The sequence below is a fragment of the Camarhynchus parvulus genome, chromosome 8 (assembly GCF_901933205.1).
Source record: "Camarhynchus parvulus chromosome 8, STF_HiC, whole genome shotgun sequence".
Lineage (NCBI taxonomy): Eukaryota > Metazoa > Chordata > Aves > Passeriformes > Thraupidae > Camarhynchus > Camarhynchus parvulus.
This window is the reverse complement of record NC_044578.1, coordinates 16,232,943-16,250,042: the sequence shown is the minus strand read 5'-3', so window position 1 is coordinate 16,250,042 and position 17,100 is coordinate 16,232,943. Positions and strand designations below refer to the sequence as shown.

The 17,100-nt window shown below is 39.4% G+C and overlaps 1 protein-coding gene across 1 annotated transcript in view; it reads left to right on the top strand.

The window, feature by feature from the left end:
- The window catches only part of TGFBR3 (transforming growth factor beta receptor 3), a 109,043-nt gene that overhangs the window by 10,911 nt on the left and 81,032 nt on the right, over window positions 1-17,100 (top strand). Inside the window, exon 2 of the mRNA XM_030953894.1 lies at window positions 2,563-2,735. Within this exon, the coding sequence (XP_030809754.1) occupies window positions 2,678-2,735 (58 nt within the window). The 5' untranslated portion in view covers window positions 2,563-2,677. The remainder of the gene's footprint in view (window positions 1-2,562; window positions 2,736-17,100) is intronic.

Here is a 17,100-nt window from a genome sequence, read left to right as displayed (position 1 = left end):
CGGCCACACGTGATCATATTTTGTAAAATATTGACAAATTGCCTGCTTAGTAGATTTAGTCTTAAATGGGTTATTAGTAGCAGTTTTGTCTGTCTTTTAAATTGCAGCTGTGGAGCTGACAGTTTGGGTATCATTCATCCTAAATTCATGAAACTCACTGTTAGTTTGTCACCTTTTCATGTTGTTTGATATTTGCCCTGCATTTTAAGTTTGTGAGTCTTCAAGCAAGTGAGCTCACTCTTTAGAAAGCTCTTCCAAATTTTCATTTAAGTCTTCATTATTCACCCTTCATGAACTGGCAGAATCAGGGTAGAAGTTCAGGGCTTTTCAATCATATACTGGCAGCTCTGAGTTACCTTGGAAATGTTATTGGTCAATGGGTTGTGGTAGGAATTGAATCACTCCTACAGACAGAAATGTGTATTTGTTCTCTCTGCCTTTTCAATCACCTTTTTCAAAAGGACTTTCATCCAAGTTGAATTGCATTTTGACATTTTAACATATTTAGATGCTCTGGTCAGAATGGGATTCTAAACATAATTTCTTTCTCTCCAGTTCTTTCCCTGTGCTGCCTGTTTCTACACAACTTGGTGCCTTACAAAACTGTCACTGAGGAATGAGAGGCTCCTAATGGGACAGTGATCTAAGTCATATCTCAGGTTTTCTTATTTGGTATATTAGCATATGTACTGTAGTTGCTCTTTTTCTGGTTTCTCTTGTGTTTGTTGGTGGTGGTAAAATGGCTGTGCATCAGTAACTTGGGTTTCAGAATGCTTCTTCATTGCCTCTTTGCACATAGGACATCTTGCAGAACATTATGATGGTCTTCTATAGATAACGCTGACTAGAAACCTCATCATTTGCTCTATTTGATAATTTTTATTTATGTCAGCATTTAAAAATTGAGCTAGCAACCAAATACTACCACCAGGTAGAGTTAGGTTTCTTTTCATCTAGAGAAATAGCAGCAAATTATTCCAGTTTATATTTGACTTCCCAAATAATACTCAGTATTTGCCAAGTCTTGCCATTTTGCCAAAAGTGCATTTTAGGTGGGACACTTGAAAAGGAGCTGCATGAACCCCCATGTTGTGACAGACTGTCAGCTCCTGGCTCTCCCCCATACTCTGCTGTCCTGCAGGAGTGTGTGTCTGGTGTTTCAAGCATCCTGCAGAGCTGCTCCTGTTTCCCCCCACCTCCCAGTGGGATCTGGGGCACTGCCAAGACCACTTGGAGGTTCCAGGAGCTGGGTGCTGAGTGGAGGGTCTGCAGGAGGCTGGAGTTCTGCCCTTGGGCCCCAGCAGCCCTTTCAAGAGTGCAGATGCAGCACTGTGCACACAGGGCAGTGCTGGCCCCACCAAATAAGCCATGCAGAAATGCTGCTGAGCAGTTTCTCCAGTTTCCTCAGAGCCCCAGGGCTGCTGATCTTGAAGTGCTGGTCTAGGTGCAGGTTTTGGTTGAGCAGGCTTCTGCTGGTGCACAGCATGGCACACACTGTAACAGAATCTGGCCTTTTATCCTTGTTTTTCATTCCATTTTCATGGCAGCAAGAACCTTCTAAATGATATTCATGTTGCCACATGATCCTGACTCAGCATTTTGCTATCACTTAGTCCCATGATGGAAGTTTGTAATTTCTTGCAGTACTTTATGATGGGTGTTAGTGGTTGCCAAGGTGCCATCTGTCATCTGCTCCTAAAGGCACAATACCAACATTCCTGTTCTTTACCTTCCTAGTCTGTAATCTTATTCTAGACATCTACATAACTGAGAATAGAATAATAAAAAAAGTGGAAGAGGATATTGTGGATCTGCTTAAGTGCTTCCCCTCCAAAATCTGCAGCATGCATTCTGGGGTCAGAATTTTCCATGTTTGTAAGGCTTGCAGGCATCAGCTGTACCTGATGCTCTGGTCAGAATGGGATTCTAAACATTTAAACGCAAAATTTATTAGCGTACCACACTAGAGTTGTTTAACTGACCTGGTATATCATGTTTCAAAGTATGTTAAAATAAAGATTCTGAGCAGTTTTATGTTTATATTTAGTGTTGAGTAGCATTGAAAAGTTTTCAGTTTGTCATATTGAGAAATAATGAGTTAAATTTGAGTTACCCACCAACCAGCTAGAGCACATGTGAAACATTTCTGCATGCTATAATAAAGGTAGCAGCAGATAACTGAGCAAACAAATGTTTATATGCACCAGAGAAAGTCTGATTACTTAAAATAAACACGTCTGAGGGTGTGAGTACCATTGGCAGGCTTCAGTGGGACTTTGGTATTAGCTGACAGAAAGGACTCTGAGGCCTCACTTCCAAACACATCCTAACTTGCACAATGTATAATGTAAGGGAACAACATCTGCAAAGACGTACTGAAATACAGGGGAGGAGTACTAGGTTATTGGTACCTAGGGTATCTGACAGTATAAAATGCACTCCCCACTAGACCTTTAAGAGAGAGTTCTGTTTCTCTTCTTACAAGAGAGATAATTTTAAATATCTAACAATATTTCTGAATGTTGTATTTGTATTAATGTTTATTTTTACTTCTTTCTGTAGGCAATTAAAACTCCAGAAGATCTGATTTCAAAGCTCACCACAAATTTCAAAGAAAGTAAATCTACATGAGGAGCCACAAAGCAAGTTGAATTGAGAAGATACAGCATTTACAAAAATGTCAAGTTGTGTGACTTCAGTGTTTGCTTTGATGGTTTTGTGCTTTGCAGCTGCAGGTAGGTGGTATTATGCAAATCATGCATTCAGTGTAACTGGATGTGCATATTTAGAATTGTTGATCAGAAATACTTTTTCATGCCGAAGAAAGTAGGTCAGCTAAAGTTTATGTTTATGTCTAGGTTTTCTGTAAAACTATTGTGACCATAATTGCATCATATATGATGCGAGAAACAATGCTCTTCCTATAAGAATGTTTTCTTGCATCTATGTTCACCCTTAAGATAATATAAGAACTGCAGTAGTTTTGTAAATTATTTAGGTTATTTACATATTTATTTTTAAAAATTGCATGGTGCACTTAAAGGGGAGGGTTGATATGGAAGCCTTTGGGAGTGGAAGCAGTATAGCTCTGCCAGCATGATGAGCTATTGGCTCTGCCAAGAGACTGAATTTATTTTCCCAGGTGCAGGGTTGGGCTGGTGAAGCTGAGGCTGCTAGAGTCTCTGCAGAGCTGGGCTGAAAGGGTGTACCTGCTCAGCTCCATGCTGCCTCCAAGACCTGTAATCTGGAATTAAGGCCCAGTTATTTGACTTTATAAAAAATATGTCAGACAAAATCCCAGAAAGGTTCATAATAGGTCACTGAGTCTGTCTATCATTCGTGCCTTATTGGGATAAACCTCACCTCAGTCATTCCTGACAGTTGTCTAACCTGATTTACAGTCAGCCATTAGTGATGATGGCAAAAGCCTTTTAATAACAGTTGTCTGTGTTAATGGAGTCCTTTTAGGTTAGGAACATGCATTGCCATTGAAGGGGATTGTTCCTGTCCCACATTTTGGCCTAGCTGGGGATTTTTAAAACAGTATGTTGCAATAAGTTGTGACAGAGAAGGGAAAGATCTGTGGAGTTCAAGTACCTAGTTTATTCTGTAGTTTCTTCAAGCACTGAAGTGATTCTACTCAGAATGTTTGTTTGTCAAAGTTCTTTCTGTGGTTGCAAGGGGAAGCCTCTTATGTGTCCAGCTTGTGTACAGCGTGGATCTTTGGAGAAGAGGCCAAGTGGATGTGCAGTCAGTCAAAATGAGACAGTGGGAAAAGCAGACAGTGGACAGATGGCTTGCTTAAATCTGAGATGTCCTCACTGTGGAAAAGATGACCAGCTTTGGAAGAGACAGGGCTAAACAATTAAATGTGTTACAATTTGGCTTCGTTTCATCTTCAGCATGGAAAATTATGTTATTTCAAGCCCTCAAGCCTTGTGGGACTTTCTCTGGGTTTGACCTCCTTGAGGGCATCCATCCAACATGAGTAACTTTGATTGTTTAACAGTACATGATGCTGACATTTTGCAATAGCCTCATTGCAGACAGACTTCCAGCAATGCAGGGTGTGTCTGAGTGTGTCTGCAGCTCAAGCTGAGGACATCAGTGCTGCTCTTGGCTGACAAAAGCCATTACTTGGAGCAAATCTGTATAATTCTGGATGTGTAAAAATCTACTTTAAAAGGAAGGGCCAGTGCAGAAAAGAAAAGCTTTTTTAATTGATCACAACCATAATTCTGTTTTGCTGCTGAGGAGAATGCCTGCCTATCGAGTCAGCTTACCTCTTAATGCTAGCTTTAATTAAAACCTACTGATTTAAAAGTGCTATCAAACAGTACCACTATTAGAAAGTTATTCAGTGTTCAGAAAACATAACGTGTCTGTCTTGAAATTCATTGTGGTTTTTTTGGTTTTACTCCCCATCTCTGTGTTTTCCTCTGGCAGATACTCTTGAAACAAACTTTTAAAAAGCTTTGGATTCAATCAGATGCTTAAGTAGAGTGACAGAATTATTTTGGCTGGAAGGGACCTCTGGAAGTCTACTCCAGCACCCTGCTTGGAGGAAGTCTAGTTTCAAATTCTTTCTTTCTTGGAGACAGATTTTTCTTCTATCTGCATGGGAAGAAATCAGCTGAGGGGAGTAGGAAGGGTCACAGTCTGTTCGGGGAAGGTGAGGAAGCACTGTCTTTGTGGTTTCTGGCTATATCTGCCTATATGTTTTGGTCTTCTTCCATGCTTTTTAACTTTTTCAATAAATTCTTAATGAGAACAAGTAGATAATGTCCTTACAGAGTATAATGAGTACAGTGAGATAAGAGCAAGAACCGACGGACTATGATGAAGAGGGAAGAGATGTCAGGCAGATGTAATTAAAACTGAGGAAGGACAGCTCTCTGAAGGCTATATAGATAGAGCTTTTGCAACTTGAGATCTTGAGTCCTTTTAATGCTAACAGTTATGCTTTAAATGCAGGGAGTTTGTGGCTCTAGGTGGAGAGCAGGTGGAGCACACAGTGTGTTCCAGTGGTGTGAAAAGCTGGCAGAGGCCCCTGGCTCTGGTCAGTCTGGTGGCCAGGGCACTGCAGGCGTGGCTCCAAACTGCCAGCATACAGAACCCCTGCTTTTCCAGTCTTGAACCACAAATGTACTAGTATAAATAAAACTAGAAGTCTAAATAAAGTTAAGGAGTATAAATAAAATCCCTTGCTTTTGGAGGAGCCTGGGGGAGGCAGGGGGCAGCATGCCACCTCCCTAGGGTATTGATTTTTTTACATTTGAGCCTTTTTCCAGTTTACTCTCTGTTTTTGAAGAAGTGAGGCTGCTGCAGCAGAGCACGCCTTTCTTTTGTTTACCAATCCTACACTGAAACTGCTGCTACTGGTTGTGGGGGGGTTTGCTGACATTATAATAGCTTCAGCATTCTTGTATTTTCAGGTGTAACTGAGGTTCTAGACAGAATCCATGTTTTGTTTGGTTTCTTTTTGTGCACTCTTGCTCTTGAAGGTACTAGTGTATTAAATATATCAAAACCCCCCCAAAACCCTGGAGCTGCATGTCATGATGCACCGAAATGGATGGTCAAAGATGAGTCACAGACCTGCATGTTTTTCAAGCTAATAGTTTAAATATTACACCTCGCTAACTGTATTGAAAATAGTCTAAATAAATATTCAAAGAATATTTGCCTGTTTTTCTACTTCATCATACTACCTGGATGTATGTAGCTAAATGCTTATCTGAATTTGATTTGCTTTCATCTTGTACATGGATTTCTTGTAAGCTTTTATTTATAAAGCTTTAATTGGGCAGAAAAAGACTGCAAAGAAAACCTTGATTACTCTGAGATTTTTCTACTTCATGGAAAGTCCAAGGCAGGATGGGGAGAAAAACTTCTGGCAAGCTGTCTACCCAACTGAAGGAATTAAGTTTTTGAAGTGGGATTAAATTAAGGTCTGGCAACCTGCAGTAGGAGCTGCACACACACACTTAAAACTACATACAGTTATCCACGCCTTGGATGACCTCTTAAATTAGTCTGGTTTTTTAATCTTGGAGCACAAATACTCTGTCCTAATGTGGCTTAAATCAAAGGCTGGAACATATTTATTTTACTTGCTGGCAAATTAGTGCAGTTGGGTGCGTGATGCATGTCTTAATAAAAAAAATGTCTTAGAGGACAACTGAAATACATACCTGCTCTAGACCTTGAGGGCCAAACCTTCAACCAGACAGGTCCTTCCATGAAGGAATGGCAATGTTTTTTGACTTCAACTTCTATATTTTTTGTTTGGTTTTTTTTCTATCCTGCATTACTATTCAGCTAGAAAGAAGACAGAAGGGTGATAGAGCCTATGGATTTACAGGGCCAAAGGTTCTCATTGCAGCCTCTGGGGTAGATCCTCTGTTGGTGCAAATCATTCCTGCTGCTGAGAAAGTGGCGCAGCTGTGGTGCCTGATACCAACTGGAATTTGCCCATGGAGCCATGTTCACTTTCCTTCAACCCCCCTGATATTTAGCATTGCCTGTGCTTGACTTGTAGACACCTTTCTCCTTATGACTGTGTTTCATGGTTGTGGTCAGGCAGATGAAGACCCTGTAAGAATTAGATATATTGAAGAATGTACCCATTTTCTGTAATGCTGACGCCCCTGGTTTATCTGCTCATGTTAGGTCTGTCTTTACGGTTTTCTTCCAACAGCTCTTTACTCCCCGGTTCTCCATTCTATTGTAATTCTAGCTGCTTTTTCTTTCTTTTTACATACTTGTTTTTGTAAGGAATCTTACACTGTGAAGCGCATGTGTGCTTCATTTTCAGTAGGGCTGTTCACTTGCAAGCTCATGTATCTCTGGATCTGTGCCCCCCAGATATGATGGTGATGGGTGCCACGTTAATAAGTGGAACAACAGGAAGAAACAGGCCTTGTCATGACACCTAGTTTTTATTTTTTTTAAGGATGAACTTCCCTTGACCTTGAACATTGTGTTTCCAAAACCAATATATGATTCTTCAAAGCACAGTAGAAAAACCTTCCACTAGAAGGTGAAGGACATGATCTAAAAAAAAAAAAAGTAGAAATTAATACTGGGAGTTACTCACACAAATTTCCTTCTATTTTAAACAGTGTTTGCTGGGTATTTGCCAGGTGTAATTAGACTGCAATTATTTTTTCCCATAAGTATTTGTTGCCAGAGGTGTGGAGTTTTTTGTTTGTTGAAATTGTTTTTAGAGGATGAGAACCAAGGGAAAGAGGTTGGATCTTGAATTCTTAGGACTGAAGTAAAGCACAGGCTGGTTGCAGCATTCAGCTTTTGAATGGATGAAGATTTCACTCTCTACTTCCCTTTCCCTTCACATCTTTCTCATAATCAGCTGACTTCTGCCTAAAATCACCTATTCCTATCTGTTGATGGTCTGGGTGTTCAGACTTTTGAGGATGAGATGAACCAGCACTGAGAACATTTGAAGATTTGTAGTGTCAGAGAATTAGAGGAGCAAAGGCTGGTTCATGTGCTGTGGCAGAAAGGCTGCAAGCAGGGGCAGGGGCTGCAAGGGAATGCCCACCCTCTTCAGGGGAGGCTTATGTGCTCTTAGTTCTGAGAAATACTATTAAGAAACCAGGGACTGGCTATTAAAAGTGGAAATAGTTCTAATTTTTTTATTCCTTCATCACCCTGATGGTAATTTTAAACATATTAATACCACATGTTTATCTGATAGGGAATCACCTGATGAATTCCTAATTTCATGTCAGTGAGCTCTGTGACATAACTTTGAGATGCCAAAATATTCATAAAAAAGAGTTAATTTTCATTTCACACAAAACATAATACCTTTCAAGCAGTAAATTGTTCTAAGTGAGCACTTTAAATACAAAGACTGATTAAAATTGGAAAGCTAGACTAAATCTGTGTCTCCTGATTTAAGTTTCTTCAGCATTCTTGTGCTGCATAATGATCTATTCCTTTGTAAATTACTTTTTTAATCTGTTCATCTGTCTGTCTTTCAGCAACTGAATTGAATCAATTCCTGTGCCATTTCTATGTGCTTTATGCATAAATAGTGGTTTTTTTATCTTCCAAACCCACACAAAAATTCTGAAGAATTTAAAGAGTCAGGATACAGAGAAGGGTTATGTATTTTCAAAGGGGTAATTGTATCACAGACTTGGAATGGCTTGAACTGAGCAGACTTCATTTTTCCTGTATCAGCAAGGCTCTCAAGCTAAAACCAGTTGAATTTCAGCAGAATTCTGCACAATTCTGCACCCATGTGGAGCAGTAGGATGTGGGATTGTGGGTCCTTATTCAGCAGAACAGCTGAGTGTATATCCAAGTGTTTGCTGAACCGGAGCATTTATCACTAAACATGAATATCTGGTTCTTTGATTAAAACTGGCTCTGGTGATGCCAAAGGAGCCCTAAGAAATCTGCAGCCCATAATGCAGTACTGGAACTGTGTAGGTGCAGGCAAATGGCATTACTGAGGGTCTCTGGAGGGAGGTACTACACTGATGAAAAGTAGTTTTGAGGAAAATTTTATGGCACAGAATGGGGATGGCATTAATCCGTATCTTTGTAAGGGAATTTATTCAAGTTTTTGTTTTTTTTAGAGAAACTTGTCTTTAACAAGTTCTGAGCTTCACATAATTATTTTATAAATACTTTGCTAAAAATAATTCTTTTGTTTTCTGAAGGGAATTGGGATTTGGGGTTCTGCTTGTAGATCTTTTAATATCCTTTCTGTATTGCAGGCCCTTATTAACTCTTTCTTAGCTTTTCCATCTGTCATTTGTCTTATAAATAACATGATCCCTTTAATTAATAAAAAAGTGAAAAAGGCATATTTATTTAACTAAAGATTACACTTCACATGCTGTAGAACCCCACACCCAGCATTCCCAGTGTAGTCCTGGGGTGTCTCACCAAGAAATGAAGCATCTGCTATTAGGAAAACAATTGCTATTTTCACATTAAAATTGTATTGAATTTCTGCAAATCTATTTCTTTTATAAGCTCCTTCCACTGAAGCATGCTTTTATGATTCAGTGCCATTATTTTACTGCTGGTGATGTTATAGTGTAGAGAAAATATAGGGACCAGATACATGCCTTTTCAAGAAAGAGAAATTATTTAATCCTCTGTAGCTAATGCTAAAAAGAACTGAAGTCCCTTAGGCTGTAAGTCATAGGAGAGATGAATTTGGAGTGAAAAAAAGATATATTTAGCACAAAGACTGTAACATGTTTCGTTACCTGAAGGCACTGAGTTGGATTCCTCTTTGGTGTGAACTTAATTTAAGTCAATGGAATTTCACCAAGGGTAAGTTTTGACCCCAGGTGACAAAAGCAAAGGTTTTTACTAATGCCATGAAGTGGAGCTGCTTTAAGCACAATGTGCTTTTCTTCTTAAGCATACTTTATAAAAGATGGAGCTATTGTTCCTTTTTTTGGCAGCTTCCACACTGTGAGACTTACTAATAGGCATTTAATAAAAAAGGGATTTTACCTGTCAGGGATGGAAATAACTAAACTGAAAATGTCATTACTCTCATTATTGAAGTAGTGCAGTGAAGATGTAACAAATAAAGGAATTTGGGGGTGGGCAATGGAAATGTATGTAAGGTTTGTTGCTGTTTTATCTGTTCAGCAAAAAGTGTGCTTTCATCTGAAGCAGGTTTGGTGTTTTGTTGGTGTTTTTTTTGTTGTTATCTTTTCCTAACACTTTAAGTCAAGAGTGAGTGAAGAATTTATTTTTATGGTTATTTTCCCTCATTTTCTTGATTAGTTTTTCTTGATTTCCTAGATCACCAAATCTGTCTTGTGTCTGGAAAGGATGATGGATGCAATCTACTTTGGAATAAATAAAATTTTTCTTTATTTATACTTTTAATTTGAATAGAGCAGAAATATGTATGTCCTACTAGAGATGCTCCTCAAGTTATTTTGATTCTAGCTACTATGTCAAAATGAATTTTTTCCATCACAAGAATGTGTGCCTTTCTTTAATATCTAAAAATCAGGGAGGGACACTTAGCATCATAATGCCTTAGTGATTCTTTAGGCTTTAGGAATTGTACAAAAGGTGATAAAGGTGAAAAGTTATTTGAAAATGTAGCTATTACTGAAGTAGTTTAGCACAGTTGAGTTTGCAAATTTGGAGTTGCTTTAGGGAAGTCTGTAGAAGATGAAGAACTTTAAAAGCAGTGGTCACACATTTTACATATTGGGGTGTGTGTGTGTGTTTAGTCCAAATGGGCATTTTGGTTATTCCTGGGAAACATCTGCTCTGTAGCATAAAAGCTGGACAGAAGGCATAAAAAGCACAGGTGGACAGGTGCTGCTTTGTCTGAGGACCAGGATGGAGTCATCTCCTGCCCATGGAGTGATGTGCACTCTTGATACAGCCAAGCTGTATCAAGACCCTGTGATGTGTGTGCGTTCATCCTGTGTGGTGACTGAGTGTAAATGTCTGTGTCTGAAGGACCTTTGGGAGAGGGTGCAGTGAGTTACGGGCTGTCAGAGCAGTTCCTTCCAGCTGTGGCCCTGCCATGAGCAGGGACTCCTGAAGGAGAGCACAGGGATGCTGGAGCAGCAGCTGGACCTGTTCTTCTTGTTCAGTCCCTGTGCCCGATGGCCATAGCTGTGTTAGATGCCTAGGGCTAATCTGTGAGTCTCTGCTTTTGATTGAAACGTGAACGGCTTGGATCTGGATTTGGGACTTTCTCTGTGATCTCCCCACGAGTTATTTCATCTCTCGGTCTTCGTCACTTGATATATGAAACGAATGTGTTCAACCCTGCAGGCCTGTTTAAGAGTCAATGTAATCACTTTAAGGTCACATGGATCACATTGTTGCTAACTGCTGGTATCTCAGTAATTCTTCAGAACCTCCCTGTGCCTTTTTTGGAGGTATGAAAATAGCAAAAGTTTTACTAAAGGTACTGCCAGACTATTTGCCAGTTTTGCTTGGTTTTAGACTCATGGATGCTGAACTGCAGAGGTTTGTTGTGGTCTCTGATAAGGATCAAGGTGGTTGATGTTTTGGCAAGTCATAGATCAAGTATGATGTTCAGAGAAGTGTCTTAACTCATGGAGTTACTTATTTTACTCTATCTGCCATCCTTATTTAAAAAAAAATAAAAATCACTATATTTGCAGGAAGTAGAGTCAGTCATACCAAAGCAAGGAAGTGGGAAATCTGAGACTGTACCAAAAATGATTTTCAGGTGAAATACGACTCTTTTCTTGCATCATTGGGAGACAGCTTACAACAGCAGGTAGAACTGCATTAAATCCCATGCAGGGTTTGAGCAACATGATAAAGTTAATGTGTGGCTTCAGTTTCCTACATTAGGGTAGACTTTTCCTTTGGACTATATAATTACTATATAATTTGTAAAAGTGGCCAGATTTCTGCATCTTCTGCTTTGAAATGTTATGTCAGTCTGGCAAAATTTTCTTTTATGGCACTAATGAGTTCAAAGCAGTAATTAATTTTTCTGTGGAATATCTTCACCTTCAAGCTGAAAAGGTAATAGGTATTTGAATAAATTGGCAAGACAACTGTTGAGAGATTACTTTGGAAATTACTTGTCTCAGTTGCTTTTTGGAACTAGGCCAGTAGTAGTTATTTTTCTTGCTAAAATAGTGCTTATGGCCATATTGTTCACTGCCTTCATTTTCATTCTCCAGTGCTGATGTTTGATCTCTGTGATCACATTTACCATCACAGATTGAAGTAAGAGAGCCCAAGTATGCATCATAGGAAGGTCTCTGAGGTTTTTCTGAAGATTGCAATTGTCTTAATTGTAATACTTGGCAAATGCTTCTGTAGTGCCTCCTGTGAAAAGGCCAGTTATCTGACTTTAGTAATGGTTTCTTTACCAAGGAAAAAAAAAGTAACTGAAATATCAGAATAAGGAATGCTTCATGTTAGTAACAGAAAAATAAAAGCAACCCTGAAAAAGATCTGGTTTTATTACTTGTGTCTCTTGAAATCTTTTTTCTTCTTTGAAATTAGCAAAGCTAGAACTATTTTCAGCAATTTCTTGACCACAATAACATAATGTTTAAGACTGTGTGATGGTTGATTTTGAATAAAGCAGTTTAAAAAATATAAAGTTCCTTAATTCTAGGTCGGTGATACATTTACTGGATCTCAAAAGTATGTTTGCAGCAAGAAGCCTATAAATCAGCTCTTAAAAATACTAGACTGAGCTTCAACTTTAATGATGTGATTCAGGAGAAAAGAGTTCTAATGAAACAGTTCTGAGTATTGAACTGCTTAGTAGTGTTGTTAAAATCTTCTTGTATTTGGAGAAAACCAAACCAGCTTATTCTTCTGTTTGTTTCAAAATTGCACAAGCACTATGTAAAGGATTAACCAAAAATAGTGTCAAAAACATTTCAAGTAAAAGTTGCTAACAAAAAACTCCTTGGGTTTTTTTCCTGCCTTGAAGAGTTCTAAAATGTATCTTCCCTCTTTCTCCAGAGAAATAATAATGCATTTGAGATGGTTTTATAGGTCAAGCATTCATGTAACTGTCTATGATTTGACAAGATTGCTCAAAGGAAAAGTGGAGTGAAATCAGGATTTACCCAGGAGGATTTTTGAGCAATGAATCAGTGCATTTTGGCTTAGTGGACTGAAGTAATTTAATTGGAGCAATCAAGATTTTTGGTACTAGTTGACTGAACTAATTAAGTTGATTCCGTTTTGATACCTGTGTTGTCATCTTGTTCCAGTTGCTTTCCTTAAATTTTTGGAAGGAGCCAGCCTGTATGCTGGTGTCCCTGTTCTCCCTGGTGCCATCTCTTGCTGGAATGCTTTTTTGAGGATTCAGTTTTCTGCTTGGAGGGCTACGAGTGCTGCAGACATAACAGGTTCATGTTGAGACCATAACTTTCTGCAGAGTCGCTGTGTCTTCTTTCCTTTAATCCCATTCTAAACCAGTTAGTAGGTGTCTGATCCTGATATAGTTGTATAGCACTATGTCTCTAGGAGGATTTAATGGCAGAAATTTCAAGATGGTGTAGCACAGGTCCTCTTTCTTAATGGATTTAATCCTAGGGTTCATGTCCTGAAGTGATAACAAAACTCGTGTTCTGGTCTGAAGACTTTTGGCCTGCCTTCTCCATTGGTAACACATGGGTTTGTTTGCTTTTTCTTCAGAGCAGCTTCTTGTTAGGTCCTCTGTGCTGTTTTGTTAACTAAGTAATTTCTGGTGGAGTTGGAGAGAGATTTACTGAGAACCTGCTGTGCAAGGGCTGTTGTGCCAGTGAAGGGAAATCATGCTATTGCTCACTTTCAGTGGGACCCTGCAATGAGTGCGATGCTCTCTGCTCCCCTCTTTACTTGGGGTATGTTCTTCTTCCTGTGTTCAATATCTCACTGTAATTGTTTGTATCCAAGATGTGCATCAGTATGTTTTTTTTTAGTTACGATGATCTCATCCCTAATGAGTATTTGATGCCTTTGCGATGTTCCTAATATACACATAGAACAGCTGGAAGAGACTTTTTAAACAAGGATCTTTGTAATATCCTGGATGATCTCAAAGAACATTCAAATACAACAGTGCAGTTACATTGGAAGCTTTAAAGATAAACATTTTTTTTCATGCAGTGGCTGAACAGTGTGTAGTGGGTGACATATGGGGTCTCTCTGCATTTACAGTGAATGAAAACTGCAGTGAACTGTCCAAAGGGGTTAACTAAATTGTTAATGGTTAATAGTAAGCACAATTAAAAAACAATAGATGAGAGTACACTTCTGTGCTATGTTTCTGAATATATTCAAGTTGTTATTATAGCCTTGTTATCCAGAGAAAAGGTTGTTTGTCCTCAACAAGAACTTGGTTCTTTTCTAGCCAAACTTGTGGCACTGGTGGTAGGGCTGTGAGTGGTGGGACGGTCAAACTGCTCTGCCTGGGCTCTCTCTGTGCATGAGTCGGGTCTGTGCTGTGCTCGGGGAGGGAGTGGGGCTGTTTGTTACCCAGCTGTCCGTGTGCAATTAGAAAAGGCTGATACCCTGCTACAGTTGGTCAGTAGGGGGTGGTGGCTTTTCTAAAGCAGGATACACTCAGGTTTTTGCTTCACCAAGTGACTTGCCTTGCAGTGTAAGGTTAATCCTGCTTCTGGGTTGGATGGCCAGTAAATTATCACAGATCTCATGAGGTATTAGTGAAAGTATGGCTGTTAACTTCCATTCCATTCAATGAATTTAAACTACTAGTCCACTGATAGGAAGAATAAGTTTCAACTGAGCTCCTCTGTAAGCTTGAGAGCTTTTGAAGTCCTAGAAGTGGCTGGTTTTCTCTGAACCATCATGATTGCTAGAGCAAATAAGGGACCCTTGGAAGTGTGTGGCCGGGGTAGTGGAGCCTCCCTTTTTTGCAGCAGGTCATGTTTGTACTAGGTCAAAATTAGTTTCCCCTTATAGAAGGAGAGCATTGAAATATTGTTCAAGTATTTTAAGTAACTTGATCTGTGCCTCACCTGGTGGCACAGTTGGACACAACCACAATGTAAAACAGCCTGTCAGAATTGGAATATACAGCAGCAAAACCATTTGGTTTACTGGCACGGCTATACATCCTTACCCAAAAGTACATGAAAAAGCTGACAGAAGCACTTTTTTTGTTCATGTAACTTATGTAACTCTACCCATAACAAGAGTTTGCCAGCTAGTTTCCCACAGTGATATGCAATACATTACAAAAAGGAAATGTGCTGCTGTACAATGCAATGTTGAAACTTCTATGCTTCTCCTATGAAGACTGTTCAATAAATGAGAGGCAGCAGTCCTCCTCTGGACTCTTGAACTGGAACCCTTCACAGTCAGTGTGTTATGCTACAATATAAGCAAGTGAAAGCCTGAACCATTTGATCTTGTTCAACTCTACCCAACCATATAGTTTAACTGGGCCGTGCATTAGTTTGTCTGCTTGTTTTTTTGTTTGTATCTTGTTTGACATCTAAGTTTTTTTCAGTCCCTGACTCCTGTTTTTTACCCAAAATCAAAACCTGATATTACCTCCTAATTACAAATGTGCTGAAATGGGTTGCTTACATGGTATTTTCTTCTAAAAAAATAATACTAGTAATTTAAAAAAAGGGCATATAAGATGCATAGCAATGGCTACTTTCAGGCTGTCAAAAATCCCAACAAACCAGATGAATTGCCACCACCAAGTGCTGACTCAGTGATAGCTTTTATGTGTACTTTAAATGTTTAGCAGGAAGAGAGATTACTCATTCCCCCACCTTTCTGAGGGACTGTTTGAAAGCTTGCAAATCGTGTATGAGGCCCCTCAGACTGCTGACTGCACTGCAAAGTTATTTTGCATCTAGTAAGTTCCAGGATATTGTGACTGTTTTCTGAATAACACTATCCTTTACTGATTGTACTTGAAAACAAATAGTGCTGTTCTAAGTGTTGCCCAGTCACTTTGAAAGGCTCACTGAAAGGTTTCTCACTGCTTACCCCAGATGTAGGGCCGGGGTGTTGGTTGTTCTTTTTGTAGGAAGCAAAAAGCCATCCTGATCACGGAGGTCTCTGCCTACAGTTATGTCAGGGGCTAAGAAAGCTTCTGTTATCTTGCATTTTTACATTCAGTTAGTGTTTTCTGGTTAGTTTTTACAGAATGTACCTGCATTTTTTTCCTGAAGCCTTGTTTGTTTGCTTGTTGAAGAAGGAGCAACAGGCATTTTCCTGTACTGGAGAAGACAAGGAGTTGTGCTCTATTGCCAGCTCTCGGGCCCCCCATGTGTTCCCTCTGGTGTCAAGGAGGCTCATGCTTCCTTCGTGTAAGCCCTTAAATGGCAGTTGAACCTTTGCCATACAGAGAGATGGATTTCTGCACCTGTGGGGTCTCTGAAAGGGAAGTACTTCAGATGTGTGTGTGAACATTTTATATTTTTGTGAAACCTGAATCAGCTTTGATGCTCCCTGAGACTTTTTTCTGTGCAGCAGTGATACTAAGATGCATGCATTATAAAGGCTGTGTTAGCATTGGGCACAAATTACTTATTTCCTGAGCTCAAAACCCTTTCCCCAGCTTCCCTTAAAAAAAAAAAAGTAAAAGATTATTTGAGGAGAAGAGCCATTGTGATTTCATATGGAGGCCATCTCAGTTCTCCTTTTATATCTGCTGCTCGCCTGGGAGAATACGCTGTACTCATGTCCCAAGCTTGAATTGTTTTCAGCTTCTTATTAGTTTTGAAAATGCATTTAGCAGTTAACTGCCAATGTGCGTGCTCCTTCTGGTTACAGCTAACAAGCAGCTGGGCAGTGCATGAAGAAAATGTGGAATTGGTTAACTCTTGTAGAACCACATCTGTGTTTCTTCAGTTGCCCTTGTAGAACTATATGGGGAGAAATCCTGTAGGATAACACAATGTGCTTATTAATAAGGGAAGAAATGAGCACAAGGAAGTCAAGGAGAAGAAAATAATTTGGTGTTCTGGCAGGGAAGAAGGGCTGTAGTGAGTGAAGTGTCAGTTGTTGCCCAGATAGCGAGGAGATGAGTGAGGGGTGGCATTTAGTAAGAAACTCCTTAAACAGAACTTTACCTCAGGGGGAATGGAAAGAGATGCATTAGTGAGTGATTCATTTCAGAGCTCTGATATTGCAGATGACCTTTTGAGAGACCTTTCCTAAGTGAGCAATTTTACTTTTTCATTGAGAATGATTTTGGTTTGGTGTGGGGTTTGTTTTATTTCTGGTTGGCAGAAAACAACCTCAGGGATACTAGTTAGTGTTTTATTTTACAATTAAATATATATCCCTTTATGTTACTTCAACAGTTTTGAAAATCTTGTTACTGGACTTACTCTGTCAAAATTTACATTTTAAATAATGGAACTAATGCCTGCTGATGGGCCTTTTTCTTTTCAGTGAGGATGAGGTGCAAGTATAGGATATATACGGCCAAATCTTTTTACATGTGGCTGCCATCTGCATGAGCTAAATTACTGCCTATGAATCAGGCATACAATATGCAAGCTCTGCTCTGTATAAAGATCTGCTCCCAGCTTGTTTAGAGTCATCCTTTCTCACTCTCCATTTAGTCCTTTCTCTGGCATATCTCCCATGGAC